The sequence below is a fragment of the Sinocyclocheilus rhinocerous genome, unplaced genomic scaffold (genome assembly GCF_001515625.1).
Source record: "Sinocyclocheilus rhinocerous isolate Xijiao unplaced genomic scaffold, SAMN03320098_v1.1 scaffold627, whole genome shotgun sequence".
NCBI lineage: Eukaryota > Metazoa > Chordata > Actinopteri > Cypriniformes > Cyprinidae > Sinocyclocheilus > Sinocyclocheilus rhinocerous.
In genome coordinates this window covers 587,308-607,742 of record NW_015649569.1, presented here as the reverse complement: position 1 = coordinate 607,742, position 20,435 = coordinate 587,308, and the positions used below count along the sequence as shown (strand labels likewise).

The following is a 20,435-nucleotide window of genomic DNA, read 5'->3' as shown; positions in this document are numbered from 1 at the left end:
ACTCACACAAACTCACAAAAACACACAAACTCACAAACACTCACATAAAATCTCACAAACACACACACATTTTACGATTATGCTGTGTGAAAGGTGTGTGTATTATATTTGTTCACACATTTGCACAATAGCTAGTAATAATCCTAGTACACACATTTCCTCCCATTATTGGCAGGTTCTATCTAGTTGACTTCAGTGACTGATTGTTCATCAATGTCTCTGAGCTCCCTCATCAATAAAGCGATCAGCTCCGACAGTCATGATGATGTGGTGAAATCATGCATCGGCACTCAGTTTCACATTGACCTGATGTGAGATGTGTGTGTGTTTCAGATCCTGTCCATCGGTGTGCTGGACATCTTCGGCTTTGAGGACTACGAGAACAACAGCTTCGAGCAGTTCTGCATCAACTTCGCCAACGAGACGCTGCAGCATTACTTCAACCAGCACGTCTTCAAGCTGGAGCAGGTAACAGATCTCTGGATCTGATCACACGAGCGCCGTCGTTTACTCGTCCTGTTCTGCGCTCACATGATCACATTTCATTACTGATTCGACACTGGAGTCTTAGAATATAGACTAACCTGAAGTGTGTTTAAATCTTGATCTTTTATGTGTTTAATATGAATACTGTGCTTATTTAAAGGGATAATTCAAGGAAAAAATTTGATGTTTTTCTGTGAACAACTCCAGGGTTATTATAATTCATTAAAACCGATTAAAACTAAAACCATTAAAAACATTTTGTTAATTTAAATAAAATAAATGATAACTGAAACGATATAAAATATTAAAGTAAACAAATTTTATTTCAGCTAGTTGCCAAGGCAACACTTCTTATTTTCATTGTTAAATAAATAATAAAATAAATATGAAATATTAATTTTATTTAATTTTTTATTTTAGTAAATAAGTTCATTTTATACAAGAAAATTGAAAGATCTTTTACACTTTCAAAATATAAGCATAAAAAACTATATAGACATTTAAAGCTTAACATTAACGGAAACGTTGCGTTGGCAACTAGCTGAAATAGTTTACATTTATTATGTACTTTATTTCAGTTAATTTTAATTTTTTATTTTATTTCAAGTAACATTTTTTATGGTTTTGGTTTTAGTTTCCGTTAACTATAATAACCCTGATTGAAAGGATTAAAGCCTGAAAAGGTATTATAAATACATATCAAATATTCGTTTTCAAAAATTGTTTTTGATTTTAGTTCATTTTATACAAGAAAATGTATTTATTTATTTTTTTTGTTTGTTGACATTTTCATAATATGATCATAAAAAACTATATAGACACATTTAAAAAGAAATACTATATTATTAAAATTATATAAATTATATATATAATATTATTAATAAATATCAGGCATCAGTTTTATGAATTTTAGTAAAGTTGTTCATTTTATACATTATAAACTTGTTATTATATACATTATTATTATGATGATTATGATTGTTGTTGTTTTTATTGTATTTATTTTCTGAAACACTTCGAGTTACAATTTATGTTTGGAAGGCACTATTAAAATAATAATAATAATAATAATAACTATTGTTGTTGTTGTTAGTATGAAACTATTCTAACTGCTGCAGAAATAATAAAAAAAATATTAAAAGACCTAAACTTGGAGGTTAGTAATGTTGTTAGTGTATATGATACAGGATTAAATAAAAGCATTATTATATTTAATATTGTTTTCATATTCAGACCTTTGAAAGCCTTCGAGCTGCAGTGTATGTTTGCAGTAACACAGAAGGTTTGCGGTGTGTGTTTGGTCTGTCAGGAGGAGTATCGCTCGGAGGGCATCAGCTGGCACATGATCGACTACATCGACAACACGGCCTGCATCAACCTCATCAGCAAGAAACCCACCGCGCTGCTCCACCTGCTGGACGAGGAGTGCAAGTGAGTCTCGTCTCAGCTCAACCGCATCTGACAGAGTGCTGCCAGTCACAGTTATCATGCAGCTTTCAGATATTGTGTCTTCCATTATTAAAGTGTTCTTGCTTTGGATTTCACAGAAATGTTTAGTAAATATTAAGCTAGAAGCCGGTTCCATTGGATTTATTCACACTAATGTTTATTTAATTCTTTAATATCATTATCTTTGTTTTTTGTTATATTGTTCTAACATCAGAAAACTGGATAAGTCACCACAAATATAAAAATCTAAATTTATTTTTGTGTAATTAAGATGATGGTATAGTTTTTATTAATATTTTGAATTAGGTTTTTTTATACATATTTTCCATTTCCATTTTAGTCCAAGTTGTAGTAATGTTGCTGTTTTTGCTATATATATATATATATACACACATACATACATATACACACACACATTATTTTTTTAGTTTTTTATTTTATTTTAAATTCAATTTTATTTTTATATTTTTATATATTTTCAATTTAATTGACATTTTAGTAATTTTCTTGTGTATTTATTTTTTTAATCATTTTATAGTTTTATTATTTCTTAAAAAAATTTAGATATTTATTATGTAAAAATTTAATTTTTTTATTTAATTTATTAGTTTTTACTTTATGCTCATATTATGAAAATATAACCTTGACTTTTCTTGTATGAAAATGAAATATTGCAATCATTTGTATATTTGCACATTTGCAATTAGTATATTTACTAATCAAAATTTGAAAATGAATATATGATATTTATTTGTAATATATACATACATTTTTATTTCAGTTTTAGTTATTTTAGTACTTCAGGTTTAAATAAAGTAAAAAATTGCATTGGCAACTAGCTGAAATAAAGTTTCAATTTATTATATATTTTATTTCAGTTAGTTTATTTTATTTCAAGTAACAAAAATGTTTTTTTTTATGTTTTTAGTTTAAGTTTCAGTTAACTATACCTGATTGAAAGGATAAAAGCCTGAAAATATTATTATAAATAAATATCAAATATTTATTTTCAAAATTAGTTTTTTGATTTTAGTAAAGAAGTTACATTTATACAAGAAAATTTTAACATTGTTTTCATAATGAGCAATAGTGTTAATAGATACATCATTATTGTTTGAACTCCGTTTCTGTTTAGTAGCATTTCTGTCATAAAACAGTGATGAATTATTGCAGACTGGAGTGTTTGATTAGGTGTGAATGTGAATGTTGTTGTGGTTGGCTTGCAGTTTTCCGCAGGCGTCTAATCAGACTCTGCTGGATAAGTTTAAGCGGCAGCACGAGGGAAACGGCTACATCGAGTTTCCTGCCGTCATGGAGCCGGCGTTCATCATCCGACACTACGCCGGCAAAGTCAAATACAGCGTCAAGGTGAGAAACTCGCAGACCCCAGCTCTGCTGCTTCAGTGCTTAAGTGTGTGTGATTGAGTGAGCATTTGCATATGTTACACACACACACAGTGACCTAATTCTGTGCCACACACTCACTCACTCACTCACTCACTCACACACTCACACACACACACACACACACACACTCACACACACACACGTAAAGCTGTTGTCGTCTGTGTGTTTATTCGAGCTGTGTTTGGAGCAGATGTGACAGTATCAGTGTCGACTATGAGAACAGCTGCTTCACATCACCATCAGCTCACATTACTGCCCTTCATTCTCAATCTGCTTGAATCCGTGCTATTTTAGTACCGTTCATATACTATTATAATTTTTTTTATTTTTATATTTTCCATTTTCATTTGAATTTTACATTTTTAGTAATTTTGATGTGATTTTTTATATACTGTATATACATATATATGTATATGTATATATATAATTACATTATATAATACATATAATATGTGTAATTTTAATTCAGTTTTAGCTATAGATATTTTAGTATATAAACTAGTTGAAAATGAGAAATCCGCCTTTGCAACTAGCTGATTTTTTTTCTCGGTTATTTATTTATTTTTATTTATTATATTTCAAGTAATAAAAGGCTTTTTTATTGTTTTTGTTTTAACTGTAATAACCCTGGTTATTTTAGTATCTGTCACGTTTATGGTCTGTTTTTGTTTTGTTTTCCCTCTGTTCCTGCCTCCTGTTTCTGTATGCCCTTATTTGGTTATGTTCCTGTCCTCATTATAGTTTGTTCATTTGGTTTTCCCGTGTGTTTGATTGTTGATTGCTCCCAGGTGTGTCTTGTCAATTACCCCATGTACTTATGTTCCTGTCGGTGTTATCTGAGTTGGTCAGGTATTATACGTCGAAGTTGTGCTTCATGCGAGTCTCGCCCTGCCTTGTGTTTCCCTTTTAGATTGTTTATTAAAGACTGTAGTTTTGAGTTTATCCTCGTTTCCTCGTTCTTCGTCTTGTCCCAGAAGGCAACCGTGACAGAATACCGGACCCAGTACAGTAGTAAGCGGCGCTCCTTCTCCCCGTTTTCCGTTTTTTTGAAAATGTTTTCTTTTGTTGTCCTGTTTTTCCCCCGCGGCATGGAAACTGCCGCACGCTTCGCCGTGCCGTTGTCAAGCCCGCCGGCCGTGGCTCACTCAAGCCCGCTGGCCGCTGCTCACTCAAGTTCGCCGGCCGTTCCGAAGTCAAGCCCGCCGGCTGCAGCTCACACAAGCCGCCGGCCGTTCAGCACTCAAGTTCGCCGGCCTTTCCACTGTCAAGCCCGACGATCATCTCCCTCTCCTCGGCCCAAAAGAGGAGATTGCGGAGGAAGAGATTGTGGGCTTTCGCTCCAGTGTCGGCTCCAGCCCCAGAGCTTGCTCCAGTGTCGGCTCCAACCCCAGAGCTCGCTCCAGTGTCGGCTCCTGTTCCCAAGTTTAGCCCAGGGAGGGCTCCTGATCCCCCGTTAAGCCCAGGGAGGGCTCCAGTCCCCGGTTTTGGCCTCGAAGAGGGCCTTAGAGCCTGTTATCCTCTCCAAGTATTTTTTTTGGGGGTCTCTCTCCGCCATGGCCTCCTGAACTGCCTGATCCGCCCTGGAGGCGGGGATTAGCCATAGGATAATTAGCCATAGGATAATTGGCACCTGTTTTGTCAATTATCCTATGTATATTAGTTCCTTCATTCCTTGTCCGGTCAACTTTGTTACTAGTTGTTTGATTTTGCTCCTGAGTTGTATGTACCCTTTGTTTTCAGTATTAAACTCTATTCAAGTGAAGTTTGAGACTTGTTCTCCCCTTGCCACAACGAATCGTGACACCGCACTGCTCTAATGAAAGAACAAGCACTTGCTCAGCCTTCAAAGCCTGATATCATGTTCACTAAAGTGAGAATTATTGGCAGTTGTGAGCATTTGCAACTTCACAAATTCATGTGTTACTCTAATTTAGACGAATAAGCCAGTTTGTCTGAAAAATATAAGTATTAAAAGCATATGGATTTTAAGGTGCACATTTTCAAGAATCATTATGGTAAGTCTTCCAACTCGCTCAACAGAGATGGAGAGGACAAAAATACTGCAAATGAATGTAAAAATGAATCAAACAAATAAAGATGTGGATACAAATCAAATTATACTTGATGCAATGTCAGTAGCATCTGCAAACCTGCACACTCTCAGTCCCTCGGCCTAGCACTTTTTTAAAATAAATAAATAAACAAACAAAACTGATAAGGAACAACATTTTTACGGTATTTTATTTCCCAATGCATTGCAGAGCTTTTTGTCAAGCATATACACTGGATTGAACTTGATAACTTAAAACACTAGGAAAATACAGAAATCTGATCAGCACACAGTATTGGCAGATACTTAATTTAAAATGACATGGATGGGATTGGGGGCACAAAAACTTCATATATATATATATATATATACATATATAATCATAAATAAGAAAATACAGCCTGTTGGGAAAATACATTATTGTGAAATGCTAAAGTAATAAGTGAGCATACATATGTCATTATTAAAAGCTGCTGATTTAAAACACATGGCTTTATGACATCAACCTGTATTCATCAGTAGGCTGGCCACGGTACACAGTGATACTTGTTATATTTGATACAATGGAACAGACTGTGACCCATGATGAACAAACTAAAATGAATGCATTAAATGAAAAGCCAGATGTTTTAATGCATCAAAATTACACAGACAGAATTGTTGCTTTACTGTAGTTGGGTTGAAAGCAGAGACAATGGTTTTACATAATGTAATTGGATAAAGTATTAATTGAATTGTGAAACTATTTATAACATATCACCCAGCCCTAGTATATATCTCAGTGTCATTTTATATTCAAACCCAATTAATGAAGACATCTCATGTGCTCTACATAAACAATGTATTTATTTACATATCAAAAACATGAATACAGCCTAGGAGGCCTTCATCATCTCCAGGGAGAGAGAAATCCTTGTTTTCTTTCACTTCTGTGATTCTCAAAAGCTAATGGTATGTAATATACAGCACATCAGCTGCCGGTGGCTGACAAGAACATTTACATAATCACAATATCCTGTAGCACCAAATTTGATGAAATTGTGATAATAAATCTTCACAAATGGTCTAAAGCTTTGTCCAGTTTCCCTATAGTAGCAACCTCATGCCCCTCCAAATCCCCGCTTCACCTGGCTCTCCAGCAGATCCCTTAAGCACCACATTGTGCTTAATCTTACACTGCTTTGTAAGCTACTCTGAATAGCATCAGATAAATGTAAATGTATATATAGTATCTTATACCAGAAACATACTGGTCACAAGTACACAAATGCAGATATAAATGCTTAATCTAGAGGTTTTCAAAATGTGGGACGAGCAATCTAATTAATTACATGATGTGGCGATTAATTTAATTAATCGCAAACTAAATTTGGCTTTGAAAATACCCACAAAAGATCATTTTAAGCTATTATTGTGTTAAATGAGAAAAGTATCAAGTAAACATTAAATAGTAGCTTTAGAAATAAATATTTGATTTGATTCAACATAAAATTTATTACACATAAACATGTAGGCTACAACAGCCTAACATAAACTATGGAACATAATAGAAGGTGATTTAAGAAAAATCTCAGTATTTTTTTGTTCACGCAATGAAAGTCATGGTAGCCTAACCAAATCAGCTTTGTTACCAACCGTCTTCAAAATAGCTTCTATGTTCCACAAAAGAAAGTAAGTTATACAGGTTTGAAACTACATGAGGGTGAGTAAATGATGACAGAATTTAACTTTGGGGTGAACTATCCCTTGCTATTTTTTTATTTTTTATTCTTTACCGAAATTATACTCTAAATAAGAAACTAAAACTCACTAACTCATTAAAATTAATTAATTTGATTTGTTCAAAACGCGGATTCATTGAGAAACTAAACACCGCTGTTGCTCAGAGACCAGGGCTCTATGCTTACTTTTATTTTTAGGAGCATTTGCGCTCTTAATTTAAAAAATTTAGGAGCGCAGTCAGAAAATTCAGGAGCACCTTCTGATCAATAACAAAAATGAGCCTTCCCATTACGAGGTAATATTTGACTCCTTAAAGTGATTTACAGGGGCATTTTTAATGCCATTTTTTTTTTTTTACTTTATGGAAAGTATGTCATCTTATGTCAAATTCAAAAGTGTATATTTATAAGCTTTTCTCAAAATTTCTGATTAAAACAATAGAATAAGAATAAGTTAGGCTACTGATCAAATACAATCAGTATTAACAAAATTAATTTGCACTACAGAGGTGGCACAGAAGAACACAAGTGGAATGTAGGTATATTTACAGACATTTAATGAGGCTTAGATGTGGCGTGACTGCAATTAAATTCATAAATTCATGTTGAGATTAATGTTTTAAATAAAACATTTTGAATATAAAAAATATTAAATGATTTAAATAACTGAAATGATACTTTAGAAATGAAACTAAAACAGCCAGTAGGTGGCGGCTTGAGTGAATTCTGATTAACATTCTGTTCAAGGAATTAACACATATGTGTGTGATACATTAATCAACGCTGCAAAAACACATGGTAAGTAGAAACCATTGAAGCTCCCCGAGCGCAAACACAAATATGCTGATCAGGTCAGTCGCACTGGTGCTCCTAAATATTTTTTCATAGTCGCATGCAGTAGCAAATGCGACTGAAATGGTCGCACTGTAGAGTCCTGGAGAGACACGCATCAATTCTAGGTAATATTTGCATTAGCAAAGTTGAGCAAAAACAGACAATATTGTGTTTAAAATATAACAGTGTTAGCTTCTTATTTACTGAACTGGTGTTTAAAATCACATTTGCACTCATGCTATTCAGGACAAAAGCAACATATTGATATGATATTGCTCTCACTGCTCGTTTGACATCGCTTATCATATGACATAAATATGAGACAAAAACTCATACAGGGGTATTTTTTTACCCCAATATCTTGAATTTTAGGGCATAACTGCGTTTATGGAGTTGTTGCCCTGCATCATATTTGTCAACTGTATGAAATTTAAGATGATGTACAGGTCTGGGGGTGGGGCGTGTGCATTAAATGTATTAAAATATTTTAATTGTGTTATTTTTTCATAACTAATTAATTAAGTTACCGCATTAAACTGACAGCCTTATATCATGGCAACAGATTTCAGTTGATAACGATTTTGCTGTATTTTTATTGCGGTATGTAAATGTAAACATGTAGTGCAGGACTGCTTAACATTATTGACACGCTAAAGTGAGATGGAAACATGGGTGAATGAGAAAACATTCGTTTTGTTTGATAAGTTATTAAAAGTGCAATACACTGTGCAGGAGAACTGAATTAAGCACTTGCGCACTGATATTTATTTTATATTTGATGATGACTTTATTCGATTTCTGTAGTATGTCCTAACTGAATACTAGGCTAGACCAAACCGTGAGAAAACATTCGTTTTGTTTGATAAGTTATTAAAAGTGCAATAAACTGTGCAGGAGAACTGAATTAAGCACTTGCGCACTGATATTTATTTTATATTTGATCATGACTTTATTCGATTTCTGTAGTATGTCCTAACTGAATACTAGGCTAGACCAAACCGAAGAAGGAAAAAAAAAACACACGCATATTTCTTTTCTGTCATTTGTGTTGTAATTTGCTTCTTCTTATTTTATCACTTGATAGTTTATTGTTTACTTAATTGCTTAAGACGTTTTTACTTATTTTAGGCTAGGTTTGGTGTGGTATTGAAAATTGGGGGAAGCTCCTGGCTTAACCAATGCATGGTCTTCTTGTACATGCTCAAGAGGACAATAGAGTTACTTTACCTTAAAATATCTGCCATTAATGAGCCACATGTGTTACTATAACTGTAAGATTCTCTTCATCATGACATTAAAGGTATAGTTCACCCAAAAATGAAAATTCTATCTTCAATAGTCAATGGGTACTGTCAACTGTTTAGTTACCAACATTCTTTCAAATATCTTCTTTTGTGCTTGACAGAAGAAAGAAGCTTGTACAAGTTTGGAACAATTTGAAGGAAAGGGTGATAGAATTTTCATTTTTGATTGAACTATCCCTTGAAATATCATGAAAAAAAAAAACTGCACATAATGTAGAAGACAGTTTAAGTGAATGTCTGCTTGCAGCAATCCCGAGAACGCAATGTTTGCTTGCTTTATAACACATTTCTGAACACAACAACGCATGAAATGCATAGCCAGAAGTGTTTGCATTCACATTTTCATGTTTTGAGATGTACACCCCTTAGAAGCTCCATACGAGTACATATCCCACAATTTAGTCCGACAAAAAAGGCTTTATGAATAAACACTAAAATCAACGTCCAGACACATTTTATAGAAACCAAACATAGAAGGTTGTCTCATGACAGCATTATCTGGAGGCTGTAACGATCTCATAAGAGCAAAGCACGCTGTTTGCTACCGTCACCTGCCCTACTTCCACTCAACCCTGAGAAACAAGCCCCAGTCTCTCGCTTAGCGTACGATTCTTCTTGTGCAATCTCAGAGACCACAGGAGACCTGTCAGAGGAGAAGATTGCACTGATTGAAGCCACGCAGTCAAACAGATCCCGGCAGCACAGATGCAAACGTGGGCGGCACTTTTTTTTCTTTTCTTGTCTTTTTTTTTGAAGTTTCAATTGGTGCTTTTAGAAAAGTTTGTCAAACTACATCAGTGGCGTTCTGAAACTCTTGTCTGAAAAGGTGCGGCGGGCGAGCGCACACCTCCGGGTTTTCAGATTCCCTGGAATCAGTGAAGCGAATGACATTGGTGCTTTTACTCGCGTTAAACTCACAGAGACGTGGAGCTTTTTGAAGAGCAGAAGGAGAGATGGAAGGGTGGGAGGAGGAGAGATGAAGACGTGTGAAGGAGATGAGAGCAGCTGTTCTGTCTTTTCTTTGCCCAGCGTTGGTTTCACACATTTCCTCAGGGAATATTTTCACAAAACGTCTGCTACGTTTTAGCGCCACACTGCGGGTTGAATCTGTGATTCCAGCTATTTTGAGAGTCAAAATCTGGGTGACTGTTCAGTGTTTGGATAAACACCAGAAAGCTTCCCCAGTCACACTGATGACATCTCTATCAAATCACTGCCTTTCTCTATGAAGGAAAAATAACACAACTGAAATGTCGCAAATAAACAAACTGGGATAGTCAAATAAATAAAATAGACCGCATTACCTCATAAGGAAATATATTATCACCACCTTAAAGCTGCTGTCTTCTTTTTTCAATATTAAAACTCAAAAGTAAAACACTCAAAGGGTGATTTATTGGGAAAAAAATACTGTGACTTACTCTGTGTTAGGCTATCAAATCATGGCTCAGGTTAGTGTTAAATGCATAATGCATAGATCAGCATTATAGCGAGTCATTTCCCATCTGAAAATATGAATATGTGCAGCAGATTTTAATACCAGTAAAATAGTAAGTGAATTCAGTCTGACTAGATTGCTTTCCTGTGATGGATAAAGCCTTTCTGTCAACTGTATCAATGGAGGTAATCTGAATCTTGCAAATATTTGTAGGTGTCGCAAAATGACTAAGGGCTAATAATAAACAAAAGAAACCCAACAGAACCTACTACATGTAATACGAATTTTAAAATATATGAGAGAAATGTATATAAACACTGATGAGCCAAAGCATTATGACCAGTCACAGGTCAGGTGAAGTGAATATCGTTGATCATCTTCTAACAAGGCCACAAATTAAGGTCTGGGTAGGTTTAGGTGAAGGCTATCCCATCTTATCTGAGCTAACAGAAAGTCTACTCTGTTAACACAAAATTTGAATGATGGTTAAGGGAGGAATGTGTCACAACACACTGTGCATCGCACTCTGCTGTGTATGAGGCTGCGTATAGCCGCAGATCAGAGTGCATATGATGAGCCCTGTCCACCATCAAAGTCGTCAACAAAGGGCACGCAAGCATCAGAACCGGATCTTGGACCAGTGGAAGAAGGTCATCTGGTCCGATGAGTCACGTTTTCTTTTACATCACATGGACGGCCATTTACCTGGGGAAGTGATGGCTCCAGGATGCAGTGTGGGGTGACAACAAGCTGGCCGGTGGAGAAAGTGTGATGCTCTGGCAAATGTTCTGCTGGGAAAGCCTGGGCCAGCTATTCACGTGCTACCTACATGAACATTGTTGCAGAGCAGGTACACCCATTTTTGTGTTTACCTGATGGAAGTGGCCTCTTTCAGCAGAATCACACACCCTGACACACTGCACACATTGCTCAGGAATGGTTTGAGGAACATGATGAAGAGTTCAAGGTGTTGCCCTGGCCTCCAAATTCACCAAATCCCAAACCATTTGAGCATCTGTGGGATGTGCTGGACCAATACGTTCGATCCACGGCAGCTTCACCCCACAAGGATCTGCTTTTAAAGGACACTTTCAGAGGTCTTGTAGAGTCCATACCTCAGTGGGATGATGCTGTTTTGGCAACTTGATACTGAATCGGTAGTTATATTTCTCAGCAAGGAGGCAGTAAAATCACTGTTTTTGAAGTAACTAAACTGACAGCTTCATTGTTTGTAGACAGAGATGCACAGATTCACACACAACTTTCATCCCCCCTCACCTTGATAATTAATACAAATAAATGCTACAATTCATTTATTCAAATTAGTTGTGATCTTACTGCACTACTTCATCTCTGTGTCTGATTTTAAAGTGGGCAGAATGCTAGAGCTAATGAGCCATAACTGATTAAATAACCATCATTTTTTTTAAATATTTGAATTTCTAAACTTGAATTTATATGCACTAATATACCATTACATTGTAATAAACAGTAATATGCATCTACATACAGTATATTTTTTATAAATAGGCCATAGAGACTTGAACACTTTTGTGTGATGCTGCAAATGAATCACTGAATCAGAGTATGAATCAACTAACTGAACAGAGTGATTCATCAAAATGCTAACTTTAATGCTGTTTAGATGCTATGTGTCCTAGCAAAACAAGAAAACGTAGTAAAACTAGTCTACTGACAAAGTTTTCAGGAGACATATGTGAAATAAAGACAGAACTCATGATTTCAGGGTACGAAGAAAGAGTAAACAATGATAGTGAGGCACAACGCCAAGAACACACAGCAAGAGCAGTGATGAATACTAGAACTAGTATGAGCTTTGTTTTTCTCTGTCCTCAGCTGCACAGTCATTTCAATCAGAGGCAACGAAGGGCAACGCATGCACCATTTCCCTTCATCAAAGCCTAGCAGCTCCTGAGGAACGTTTGACTCACCCTTCACCCCATTACCTGGGAACATTTCTTCAGCCTTGATGTTAACTCAAGCAGACCTCTTGGCCTGCCATTTCTGCCACCTGTTATTAATTACCATGCTCAACAGCCCTACGCAGATGCTATTTACTCTGCTTACAGTAAAACAATGTTTCAGCTAATCTTAGAATCTCTTTGCTTAACAGTGTGTGGAGTTAATGTGGTGGCTTCATCATTCAAATGGCAGCCCTGGAGACTTAAGGACTGTTTCAAAAGACTATTCAGCTGTTTGCGAAATAGCTGTATTCTAGTGAAGACGAGGGCTGATGATGCTGTGTGACTGAAGTTGACCTAATTGAGCACTGCTCTTCCCAGAGGAAATGTGATTACAGCAGGTCACACAGTATATTCAACAATTCCAGTCAAACGACATCAAAGAGAAGCTTGTTCTATGGGATTTTCAGCTTAAACCCACATACAGGGGGAAACTGTCATCACAAACAGGGTTTGTAAAGCTCTTAAGAGAAGTCGGCATCCCTAAACAAGCGAAACTCAGAGAGCCTTGCTTTGGTTAGGTGTGTGAAGCTGTCATCCAGCATTGCTTTCTTGAGTTTATTAAAAGCAACCAGCCATCACACAGCATTTACTTAAGAAGTGGAAAAGCATGCTGGATGACAAATCTCAACAAGACAGCAGCGCTGAAGAAAACCATCACTGGTTAAACGGTTAGTTCAATCAAAAGTGAAACTCGTGTCATCATTTAATCGTATCGTTCCAAACCCGTAGGGGACGTCTTTCTTTGAGAAGAAATTAAGATGTTTAGCAGAATCTTTGTTCTGTTCTTTTGCATTGCAAAGTGTCCAAGTCATTATTCACTGCAAATTTCAATTGTCATTTTGGAGTCAGCTACTCCTTTAAAGGGACTGGGCCATTTTGAAAGCAATTACAGCAAATTTCAAGCACTTTGGGAGAACATAATGTTCCTACCTCCTTATCAGCTTTCACTGGGGCGGCCTCATCATAAAGGGTGCTGTTTTTTCCAAGACTTGATTTGTTGTAAATCTATTAATACAAAAGAGAAAGATAAAATGTGCATTCTGTTGATACTACACTAATAAAAGCATGTTACAATAACAGTTCTACAGTACTGGTTGCACTAAATATCTGAATGCAGAATTCAAGAAATAATACTATAATACTAATAATTACTATTAATGTTTGAACAACATGCAGTCAAAGAGAAATGACAGTGTCTTGCTGTATGCTTTAAGTTGACTGTTGTATTTGCAGTTTTTTTCTCATAATTTGTTTCTTTGTTCTTTATTTTGCATTATGTTTTCACTGAAATTTTATCACACTTTAGTTTGGAGACCAATTGTCACTATTAACTAACTTTTAACTATACAACTTTTGCCTCAATAAACTGCTAATTTGCTGCTTATTCATAGTAAGGTAGTTGTTAAGTTCAGGCATGTGGTAGGATTAAGGGATCTAAAATATGGTCATGCACAGTGTTGGGTAAGTTACTCAAAAAAGTAACTGACTACAAATTACTAATTACTTCTTTGAAATTGTAATTTGATTACATTACTGATTACTGCATTTGAAAAGTAATCAAATTACTAATTACTTTACTTTCAAGTTACTTTCAATTGTACTTTACTTTTCAAGTTATCAAACCTAAAAAATACACTACAAAGTGAAACTCATAGTTCTTTCAGTAATTTAATATTGACAGAAAAATTACATAGCCTAAGTATCAAAATGGCAACTTGTACGATTACTTGCATTTATTCCTGATGACAGCGAAAAGTACGTAATTTCGTAATTTTTGATCGTACAGATAAGAGTAATACATAATTTGAAAGGTCTTTTATTTGTATACACTCGCAATACCAACAAAATATTGGGCTTTTGTAAAATTAGGAAAACAAACAGTGTGCGCTTCCTGCAGTCTCAGTCTCCGTGAATACCTTCCTGAAATGCGTCACTAAAATGAACGAAAACTCAGAATACTTGACACACAGACATGAGAAATATATCTAAAGAAAGCTTGAAGTGTCTGATTTTAAATGAAGCATTCAGAAGTGTTCTCTGATAAAGTAATTCGTTTGAAACCAACGTGAGGTACAGTCTTTCCCGTATGAGTTAATTATCTGTAATGTGGTCTCACCCACGCGCATCGCGCTATACGATAATCATCCATGTGAAACCAGGCTTGAGACACCCACATCACCTCCGTAAACTAAGCGTTAAGATTCATCAAGTTCATCTGGGCTACTTTTCGTTTTTGGAACAAGATGCGCTGTGAGGAATAAGCCTTGTATTTACCTCAGAAGAAGAATGTGATGTGGCGAGCGGCTTAATCCAGCGGAGGATTGCATTCTAATGAGTCATTTATTTTTACTTATATTAGTGTTATTGTGACATAAACTTGTACACATTTACTAGTTGAACTTTTCCTAAACTATAATGCCAGACTAAAATATGTGAAATCGAGTGCAACATTTTGAAATATGATATAACCTTTCATTGCATCTAAATGTTGTAGGACTCATCTGCATTTTAGCTCGCATTCTCCGGTGATTTATTAAACGGCATACTGACGAGCAAAACATGATTTTTACTTCTTTTTTTTTTAACATTGCATTCGTAACTTAAAACTGCAGTCCGTAACTTTTGGCGCTCTAGTGGTTAATAAACAGAACTGCGTGCATCTAGCGGAAGAACATTGTAGCCGGAGCTACTTCTCTCTGTTTATGTCTATAGCGAATCATGCAGGTACTGGGCTACTTCGCAGCGGTACCTACCCCGAACCAGTCTAAATAGTCCGAATATAAACACTAACTTATAGATAAACACTAACATTATAGGTGTACCGTAGTGATTCAGGACAAGCCAAAAACACGGTTTGGAAAATGGATTCATGGTGTACACACTTATTATATAAATTTTGAACACAAAAAAGTTTCGGACTGCAGCTTTAAGTAACATAATTGTATTGACATTAGGAACTGTAATCAAATTACATAAATTTCAAGTGTAATGCATTACATTACTGCATTATCAGGAAAAGTAATTAGTAATTACTGTGTAACGCTTCATACTCAACTCTGGTTATGCAGAATAAAGGCCCGTTCACACGATAACTATAAAGATAATAAAGATAACTGGTTACACTTTATTTTAAGGTGTTCTTATTACAGTGTAATTATACATTTAAGTACTGAGTAATATTAATTAACTACATGTACTTAATATACTGTGCTTTATAATTATATACACTGAACAAAATTATAAACGCAACACTTTTGTTTTTGCCCCCATTTGTCATGAGCTGAACTCAAAGATCTAAGACTTTTTCTATGTACACAAAAGGCCTATTTCTCTCAAATATTGTTCACAAATCTGTCTAAATCGGTGTTAGTGAGCACTTCTCCTTTGCCGAGATAATCCATCCACCTCACAGGTGTGGCATATCAAGATGCTGATTAGACAGCATGATTATTGCACAGGTGTTCCTTAGGCTGGCCACAATAAAAGGCCACTCTAAAATGTGCAGTTTTATCACACAGCACAATGCCACAGATGTCGCAAGTTTTGAGGGAGTGTGCAATTGGCATGCTGACTGCAGGAATGTCCACCAGAGCTGTTGCCCGTGAATTTAATGTTCATTTCTCTACCATAAGCCATCTCCAAAGGCGTTTCAGAGAATTTGGCAGTACATCCAACCGGCCTTACAACCGCAGACCATGTGTAACCACACCAGCCCAGGATCTCCACATCCAGCATCTTCACCTCCAAGATCGTCTGAGACCAGCCACCCGGACAGCTGCTGCAACAATCGGTTTGCATAACCAAAGAATTTCTGCACAAACTGTCAGAAACCGTCTCAGGGAAGCTCATCTGCATGCTCGTCATCCTCATCGGGGTCTCGACCTGACTGCAGTTCATCGTCGTAACCGACTTGAGTGGGCAAATGCTCACATTCGATGGCGTCTGGCACTTTGGAGAGGTGTTCTCTTCACGGATGAATCCCGGTTTTCACTGTACAGGGCAGATGGCAGACAGCGTGTATGGCGTCGTGTGGGTGAGCGGTTTGCTGATGTCAACGTTGTGGATCGAGTGGCCCATGGTGGCGGTGGGGTTATGGTATGGGCAGGCGTATGTTATGGACAACGAACACAGGTGCATTTTATTGATGGCATTTTGAATGCACAGAGATACCGTGACGAGATCCTGAGGCCCATTGTTGTGCCATTCATCCACGACCATCACCTCATGTTGCAGCATGATAATGCACGGCCCCATGTTGCAAGGATCTGTACACAATTCCTGGAAGCTGAAAACATCCCAGTTCTTGCATGGCCAGCATACTCACCGGACATGTCACCCATTGAGCATGTTTGGGATGCTCTGGATCGGCGTATACAACAGCGTGTTCCAGTTCCTGCCAATATCCAGCAACTTCGCACAGCCATTGAAGAGGAGTGGACCAACATTCCACAGGCCACAATCAACAACCTGATCAACTCTATGCGAAGGAGATGTGTTGCACTGCGTGAGGCAAATGGTGGTCTCACCAGATACTAACTGGTTTTCGGACCCCCCCGGACCCCCCAATACAGTAAAACTGCACATTTTAGAGTGGCCTTTTATTGTGGCCAGCCTAAGGCACACCTGTGCAATAATCATGCTGTCTAATCAGCATCTTGATATGCCACACCTGTGAGGTGGATGGATTATCTCGGCAAAGGAGAAGTGCTCACTAACACAGATTTAGACAGATTTGTGAACAATATTTGAGAGAAATAGGCCTTTTGTGTACATAGAAAAAGTATTAGATCTTTGAGTTCCGCTCATGAAAAATGGGGGCAAAAACAAAAGTGTTGCATTTATAATTTTGTTCAGTGTATATATAAAAATATATATGTGCTTTATAATTACTAATAAACAGCCAATATGCTAAAAATATGCATGCTAATAAGCAACTAGTTAATAGTGAGAACTGGTCCCTAAAGTGTTACCTGGAATTGTCATTTAACTGTATATGCAGTTGTGGAGATCAATCATGTTTCTGCCACTAGGAGCTGTCAGCACTTACCGGAGACAGTGGGATAGGGTTCTCACGCAGATATCTGGGGTTTTCTATCTGAAAAATCAGACAATACAACACAACCTTACTCTCCTCCTCTTCTGGTAAGTCCTAAACACCTCCCATACACCTCTGACCTCCTTTTATTTGTCATAAACAATGTGGAATGACTTCAAAGAGTGCCACTTAAATACAGTCTCTTCCCTACACTGGTTGTGTTTACAGAGATCAGACCTCAGCCCACTGAGGCATTGTGTGCAGCAAGGCCATTTCCGTTTCTTTAAAAAAAATAAAAAATAAACATTTTTTTTTTCTTCCAGTGAGTTTGTCTTTTCTCATCATAACCCATAATCTGTAAGCAATGGGAATTTTTCCAGGACACACTATCTGTTCTCTCTGATGAGCCTGTAGAAGACACATGTCTCAACACATAATGAGATGGACCATGACTGAAATATTATTCATAATAAAGCTAATATTTTCACGTTTGCTGCACAGAAAAAAAGAAAACAAATAAATATAAAAATAAATAAATACATTTATAGAAAGGCTCAAAGTCAAAGAGACAAAAATGGCTAAAGGTTGGTTGATTAAACATTTAAAATTTTCCTTTTTTCATGTTTTTGTTTTTAGCAATTACTTCTATGTATTGGTACAGCAAAATCACTATGTATTTATTTATTTATTTATTTGCTTGTTTTTAATCATTATTTTTAAGTTACCTGGTGGCCAGCCATCTTTTTGTCATAATGCACAACTTTTTTTTGTTTTTTTTGTTTATTTTAAGTAATAGTGTGCATGCAAGAACATTTCAGGTTTTAGACTATGAGATTAAACTGGTTACAGAACTAGGGCTATTAAAAACACAAGTTGGGAAAAGCCTACTTCATTGGAGAAATTAACAAATGTAATATAAGCCTGAACAGCATAGTTCTCAACTGGGGGTCAGTGCCCACCCAATAGGGGGCAAATTTCCAAGGCAGAGATAATATATGTTGTAATATACGATTGTTAGTATACCAACAAACTAATTTTCACACTGTTTCTAAAGAGATTTGTAGAGTGTCAAAAATCCACACATGGTGTGAAAAAGTAAGTCAACTGTAAGTCAACAGAGTCAAGATAAGTAAGCCATTATGAAGAGCATATACTGTTTGACGGTGTATTCTGGCTCAAACAAAGGCATTACTCTGGGAAGTGTCTGGGAAAATATTTTCAGACAGTCTTTATTTTCACAATTCCATTTTTTGTGACATTAGCAGCATAGCATTTACAAATTTACCAGTCACAATGACCCAGTCAAAAAAATTTCAATGCAAATTTTGTAAGTGCACACTACTCAAACACAGCGTGAGTGTAATGTGACTCTGAACTCAAAATGAATCATCAGGCCAAAGGAACCGGACGGCAGCAGTGTGTTATCGCAGCGGTTTCCAGACAGAACGGAGCGGTGCTGTGCTTCACGTCTACACATGATGCAGCTGTTGATTAGTCCAGCATCAGTGCCCACAGAACAGGGGGCCAGAGCCGCTGAAAACCTGCCCGCAAGTGCACATAGTTATCTCAACACTCCACTCTCTGATAAGAGCAAAGTTCAGACTCTTGTTTTTCTGCATAAACTTTGTGATGAAACAAGCAGCCGGACGGTTTCGCAATCTGTGGGGAAGTCAGAAGTGGCTATTGAGAAAATCTGGAGCCCAACACAGTCCTATAAAGCTTCAAACGCTTTGATCCCAAGAACTCCGCATGCCAACGTGTTGTGCAGTCATTGCAGCACATTTTTCCTCCCACATGGTGTAGTCATCCACTGCAAACAATGCCAATCTTTTTTTTTTTTACATTTATTTTAAGGATTAACCAAGAACCAAACCCAGGACATTGAGGGGGAAATTGCTAAGAATGAACTGTGGCCACTGATAGGTTTTTTTTGTTACTTTTTTTTTTCTTTCTCGGTCACACCTTATTTTAAATACAACTTTTTCCTCAAACTCCTAAGTTGCTGCTTATTAATAGTTAGTAAGGTAGTTGTTAAATTTAGGTATTGGGTAGGATTAGGGATGTAGAATATGACCATGCAGCATATGCTTTATAAGTGCTAATAAACAGCCAATATGTTAACAATAGGCATGCTAATAAGCAACTTGTTAATAGTGAGAACTGACCTATCAGTAAGACCCTCCCCTCGAACGCAGAGGAGTCAATGGCAGTCGAGTATCAGTTGCACGGGGAATGGAACTCGGACATTTTTAGGTTATTGCACCATAGAGAACAATTGGAAGATCCGAAGCTTTCCTCGGTTTGATGGTGTTTATGCTACAAAAATGGAAAAACGATGTGCCTGGGGTACTTGTAACACTGATTCCAGGTATCCTGAGATAATTGGCAATGGAATTTATTTTATTCCATTTCCTGAACCCAAACAAAACAGAACAAAATGTCCGTAAGCATTCAACTCTAATCCCAATTTTCTGTTTGTCATACTCTCATAACAGTTTTTTATCAGCTCAAGCAGAACGTTAATGTCACCTTGCATTTCAGCAAGGTATCTCTGGTTAAAACTAGCTAACGTTGAAGTTAGTGAGTCCATGCTAACATACAAACCTAAATAGCGGACAGTTCTTGCGTCTTGTACAGTGTAGGTCAAAAACACATAAACGAAGGTCTACATTTCAGTGCCTCTCCATATTAAACTGGTTAAATGTAAATTAATTTAATCGTACCCT

General features: G+C 36.6%; 2 protein-coding genes across 2 annotated transcripts in view; one reads left to right on the top strand and one right to left on the bottom strand.

The window, feature by feature from the left end:
• Positions 1–273: 273 nt before the first annotated feature.
• On the top strand, positions 274–3,384 carry LOC107710701 (unconventional myosin-IXa-like). Its single transcript, XM_016515535.1, has 3 exons — positions 274–468; positions 1,796–1,917; positions 3,162–3,384. Exons 2-3 carry the CDS (start codon positions 1,829–1,831, stop codon positions 3,358–3,360), a joined length of 288 nt encoding a protein of 95 aa, XP_016371021.1. The 5' UTR covers positions 274–468; positions 1,796–1,828; the 3' UTR covers positions 3,361–3,384.
• A 6,595-nt stretch (positions 3,385–9,979) lies between these two features.
• The window catches only part of LOC107710700 (centrosomal protein of 112 kDa-like), a 57,158-nt gene continuing 46,702 nt past the window's right edge, over positions 9,980–20,435 (bottom strand). The window contains exons 7-9 of the mRNA XM_016515533.1: positions 17,722–17,769; positions 13,605–13,679; positions 9,980–10,474 (exon numbers count right to left, since the gene is read on the bottom strand). Of these exons, the coding sequence (XP_016371019.1) occupies positions 10,457–10,474; positions 13,605–13,679; positions 17,722–17,769 (141 nt within the window). The 3' untranslated portion in view covers positions 9,980–10,456. The remainder of the gene's footprint in view (positions 10,475–13,604; positions 13,680–17,721; positions 17,770–20,435) is intronic.